Source organism: Acipenser ruthenus, chromosome 15, assembly GCF_902713425.1.
Source record: "Acipenser ruthenus chromosome 15, fAciRut3.2 maternal haplotype, whole genome shotgun sequence".
In the NCBI taxonomy this organism is placed as follows: domain Eukaryota; kingdom Metazoa; phylum Chordata; class Actinopteri; order Acipenseriformes; family Acipenseridae; genus Acipenser; species Acipenser ruthenus.
In genome coordinates, this window is record NC_081203.1 from 6101351 (window position 1) to 6106668 (window position 5318).

General features: G+C 37.1%; 1 protein-coding gene across 1 annotated transcript; it reads left to right on the forward strand.

Annotated features, from left to right (window-relative positions):
• Positions 1 to 668: 668 nt before the first annotated feature.
• On the forward strand, positions 669 to 4098 carry LOC117964661 (uncharacterized). The gene is made up of 3 exons (XM_034908943.2): positions 669 to 1271; positions 1724 to 1903; positions 2032 to 4098. Exons 1-3 carry the CDS (start codon positions 782 to 784, stop codon positions 3270 to 3272), a joined length of 1911 nt encoding a protein of 636 aa, XP_034764834.2. The 5' UTR covers positions 669 to 781; the 3' UTR covers positions 3273 to 4098.
• The last annotated feature ends 1220 nt before the right edge of the window (positions 4099 to 5318 follow it).

Consider the following 5318-nt stretch of genomic DNA (forward strand, 5'->3'; position numbering starts at 1 on the left):
AGAGGCATTACTGTGTGTGTGGACAAACATGGAGGACCACACAGCTGAGACTTTGCAAGGGCAGACGGTACCAAAGACAGTACACATGAAAATATATAATAAAACCTATTTCATCATAATAATAATAATAATAATACAACAAAACACTGGAGAAGGCATTAACCTGCAAGAATCAAAAGACTATAGATTTTGTTTAAAATAACCAATTTGTGATAGATACTGTGTTGGCTGTCATGGGGGTTCATGAAAAAAAAAACAAAAAAAACACACAATTGAATGCTACTAGCCAGTGGTGGAAATGAAGAATAGATAACACTAGAATGTATCTCTTTGCCAATCCACTGACCTCTCCTACTGTAGTTTCATAAATATTGTGCCTCATTATAGTTGCAGATAATAAGGTAGTTCAGGGCATATTTACATCAGATGCAATTACCATATTCAGCATTAGCAAATATGGCAATATAGTATTTTCTCTAGGCATAGCTATCCTTAAACTATGTGATGTGTATCCCAGTTGTGTGTTTTTTGTTTGTTTGCTGCATTTTACAAAATGGTAAAATAGCTGTGCCATATTTAAAATGTAATCCTAGCCTCTTAATAGCCCTCTATGATTTCTGATTTCAGTCATATTGTTCAGATTTAGTTTCCGCATCATAATTGACAAAAGTAACTCATTTTAAATGTTTGATTTCATAAGCCTTTGCATATGCTTTTTTAAAAAAATATTATTTTTTTTTATTCAGATTTCCCACCTGGCATTACTTCTATCCTTTTCATTATGCGAAACATTGGCGTCATCAACTCAACAGTGTTCTCCAGTGAAAACCTGAACTCTGTCTCCAGTCTGACCATAGCGAACAGCGGGGCCTCAGAAATTCAACCCGGGGCTTTCAGACCATTCAGCCAGCTCGCCAAACTGAGTTTGTACCAGAATCACCTCACTGACGTCAACGCCTTATGGCTCTCCAACCCACAGCTTCTGGAAAACCTAACCATGTTCGCAAACAACGTTCAGAGAATTGAACTTCACACCCTGTCCCGTTTCTGCAATTTGGTGGCCCTTAATTTAGCCAGAAATAAAATCAAGACCATAGCTGATGGCAGTTTTAAAGGACTTGGCAAGCTGTCTGTGCTTGACCTTGCTGGAAACAAACTGTCCTATGCAAGCAGAGACACGTTTAGTGGACTAGAATCAACCAAGATGAAGCTAGGTGGGAATCCATGGGATTGCTCGTGTGAACTGAAGAGCTTTGCAATCTTTCTCAAAGGTAAAGAGAAGTGTCACTTAGCATTGTCTGTTCAACCTGTACAGAAGATATTATTAACCCAGGTTTACCAGATTTAGTAATGGGCTTGAATCTTGAGTACAATATGTCAATGAAGACTTCTGACATATTTAGGGCTTGAATTATTTATTTATTTATATATATATATATATATATATATATATATATATATATATATATATATATATATATATATATATATATATATATATAATGACCTGCCTTATTGGCACAATTTAATGATTCTCTATTAACCAGCTACTGTATAGAAATGTGGTATTTTAGGAACTCTAAAAAATATGCACTGAAAAATTAAATCAGGCAGTTCCACTGTCCAAATCAAGCATTCATTGACTTCTATCGTATTAGGTTTCATTTTCCAAACATTGCGTTTATGGGCCCTGTGAACGTATATTATCCCATATGTATTTCAGATTTGATCAATGCTTCTTTACTGCAAGACCCCATGGATGTTACCTGTATAAATCCACCGACACTCGAGGGCAGTCCAGTCTGGAACATCTCCGAGTTTTACTGTCCTTCTCCAAGCCCGCCTGAGCCATCAAAAGAAACATTCATTCATGTTGGAGTTCCGATTTTACTGGTGTTCCTTGGTAAGTTATTACTACAAAGGGGTCACATTTTTAATTGATCTGATCTGGCACAGATTGTCTCTAAAAGTAGTGAACTAATGACATTGTTAAAGTAAAGTAATCTGTACATCATCACTATTTTTTTGCAGTGGTTCTTCTATCAGTCCTGCTCTTGGTCACTCTGCTCTACAAAAGAAAACAAGAAAAGAAGCAAGTAAAACCAGAGGAAGAAAGAGAAAAAGATAAACATCAAGCCATGTCAAACACTGAAGAACAAAGCAAAAACCTGCAGAGAGGAAACATGCTGCTGGTAAAACCTGGAGCAGGACGGCAGAAATGTAATGCAAAGGGTCGAGCAAAGTCAGCTTCTGCAGTCTTGCACCAGTCACGTTTTATACAAGACACAGTTAAACCAGGGCCAAATAAAAACGAAAACATGAAAAAAGCAAACCTGAAACCTGCCGACGAATCTGTAAGACAACTAGCTGAGATCCATAAGAGAACCGCTGGAGGAACTGAGTCGCCATTCAAAATAAAGGATGCCAGTACTGACCAAACAGGCAGACACCATTTAGAACATTTGAATAAGAATATGACTGTAGAATGCATAGGTTCTATAGATCAGCATTTGGAAGGTCCAACTAGGACTGAAGATAACCAGACTTATGAAGACACTGACCAAATGCCCTACCTAAGTATTGATACAAGAGCTGCTAAAGAAACCCCAGAGATAATTGCACAAAGCCATCTTATTTCCACAAACAGACCGAGGCTTGGTCAGACCATCAAAAGGATGTCAACGTGGCCACTGACCAAGACAGAGTGGAAAGAAGAAGACAAGGTAGAGTGGAAAAATAACTATTTTTTGAGGCCGGAAGATGCATCTAAAGCACGGATTCATCCAGAAAATGTGGTGGGTTTCTCAGTAGGAGACAAGCCTTATCAAAGAAGACGCCAAGAAGAAGCTGATTCTAAGTTATCTCCAAAGGATGATATTGATGGAAACCAAGAGACTGCTGTGGAGAAGCTGGATTCAGCAACGGGAGATATGTATCAGCAATCCATTGGAGAATACGGGTTTAAAGGCAGCAGTCAGAAAAGAAGTGCAGACTCACAAAGAGAAGGAACCATCAGGAAGAAGAAAACACAGAACAGCCAAAGAGGATTGAACAGTGTGTTAGTGGAGGGTAATGCACAGGGCAGTGGCACACACTCCTTCACAAAGGTAGAAAGGGCTCGTCACAGTGGCTCACCAGGGGATGAAAACCTGCTGCAAAATAACGAATATGCCTTCATCGATCTGCTTCATGAAGTTGTTGTGAATCAAGGCAGGTGGACGCGAGACAGATGGAAGCAAACACACCAGAAGAGAGTGATCAATAAACCTTAGCAGCGACCACAGCATAATATTATATCCTTGATGTTCGTTGTACCACCTTCCAAAAAGAAACACCAAAAGACGCACCAAACTTGTGTAATTGTCTCGGACAGCTCATTCATATTGCATCATTACAAAGGAAACCTATTGCCAAGTGATATTATACATGTATATATCCTTGGAGGGTTTAGGTAGGGGTGGTCAAAGTTGGACCTTCCACTCCTGGTCTTTGTTCCAACCCTGTTCTAAATTGTTTAATTAAACATCCAGCCAGACCCTAACATATTTGATTGTCTAATTTACCTGTTAAACCTGGAGTGGAATAGCCCTCCAGGAGCATGATTGGACACCGCTGGTCAGTTTATATTTGTCTTGCATATTGTACAGTCTATCAGTATGGTGAATATATAGAGGATAGTCTCCTAAGCACATCCAATTGTTTTTTTAGCTACAGGCTCGCCATAGTTTTGAACTGTTTTATTTATTTTTAAAGATGTGTACATATTAGAGTAAGATATTTAGGGGATTATGAATGTTGGTACCACCACTAACTAAACTGAATTGGTTAAAGTACACTTTTAAATAGAGCTATACTCTATTGTTATTATATATTTTTAATCTTATCTAATGTAATTCAGACAGTCTAACGAGAAACAATTTAGGGAATTCAACAATATTTTCCATATTTAATGTATTTAATGGTAATCAATTTGATCAATTCAGACCTTAATTGGAACTGTACAGCACCACTGACTAATTGTCACTGCCCAAATGTGCAAACTGTTGATAGGGGATATATGTATTACTTTTATGGTTGATGTTTTTCTATTTAAATAAATATGGCATGTTAAACTTAATAAAACACTTTTTTTTAAATTAAAATATATTACGGCGGTCAGTGTTTTTTTTATATATAACAAACATTGAAATGGTTTTCAGGATCGAGCTGTTTGTTGATGTCTTACAATACTACCTGCTCTTTTGTGTAGTATGGAATGCTATTGTACAATTGATGGTATAGTACGGTATGGTATGGTAGCAGTTAAAATACCCTCACTTTACATTGTTAAAAGTGAATAACCTGGGCATTTAACTGAAATAATGTCAGTCTTTCAAGTTTCAACTTCCCTGTTTTGCTGGAACTCTGCTGTTAACTTGTTCGTACAGTCAAGGCTGACTCTCCAAACATTCAGAAGAAAAGGAGGACACTTTAAATTTCTCTGCTGAAGTGAACAAGTATGCATCCGAGACCCCAAGCTGATGCATTTGAATTTTAAATAAAGTGTAACATTGACATTCCTGTTTGGGCTTGCAGATCTGGGTTAATGGGTAACAGGTAAGTAACATGGCTCATCAATCGAATCATTCATCCAAGAACTACGAAAACATAAATTATAAAGCCCCAGAAACTGGAAGCATCGGTTACTGGAACACAGATACAGAACCAGATGAGAAGCGACATCAGAGTTAGACTGTGTGAGGGACAAGCTACCACTATACCTCTAAAAATGAGCAGTACCGCTAATTTCTGTTTGTAAGTTACCCAAAAATATATACTTGATTAAAATAGATTGTATATTACTACTGTCTGTTTGGCTTAACATTTTAATCATTTGAATGCTAAAGGAATTTTCAGTTCTTTCAATAAGAATGTGCAAGACTAAGATAATTTCAGATTCAATAACTAGATAGCAAATAGCAATTGTTTTTTAAAATGTGGTTAATATAGAGTAGAACTCAACAGGACACAGAGGAAGCAGTCTTTAGACATGATTTTAATGACAACATTCATAAGATGTGTACTAAAATAGAGATTTCCTTTCATCACGCAGGAAAAGGGTACATTACAATTGCAATATGTTTTATCAGTCTGATGCGGAGCGGAAGATGACATTCAAAGCTCTATTGCTACCCATTAGGTTGTAAGAAATGCATCTCTAATCCTATTTATTGCACAAAGGAAGTACCAGAGGCTATGGACGAGTTTGGTTTTTATTTTTCACAATAATCAAATAGCAAAGTTCACCGTAAGTTCAACAAATACTACAATTTAGTAAA

Bases quoted from the DNA above. Each gene is read 5' to 3' on its own strand.
- LOC117964661 (XM_034908943.2), top strand. From the start codon at position 782: ATGCGAAACATTGGCGTCATCAACTCAACAGTGTTCTCCAGTGAAAAC. The intron at 1,272-1,723 runs GTAAAGAGAAGT...TATGTATTTCAG, and splicing joins CTTTGCAATCTTTCTCAAAG to ATTTGATCAATGCTTCTTTA. The intron at 1,904-2,031 runs GTAAGTTATTAC...ATTTTTTTGCAG, and splicing joins GATTTTACTGGTGTTCCTTG to TGGTTCTTCTATCAGTCCTG.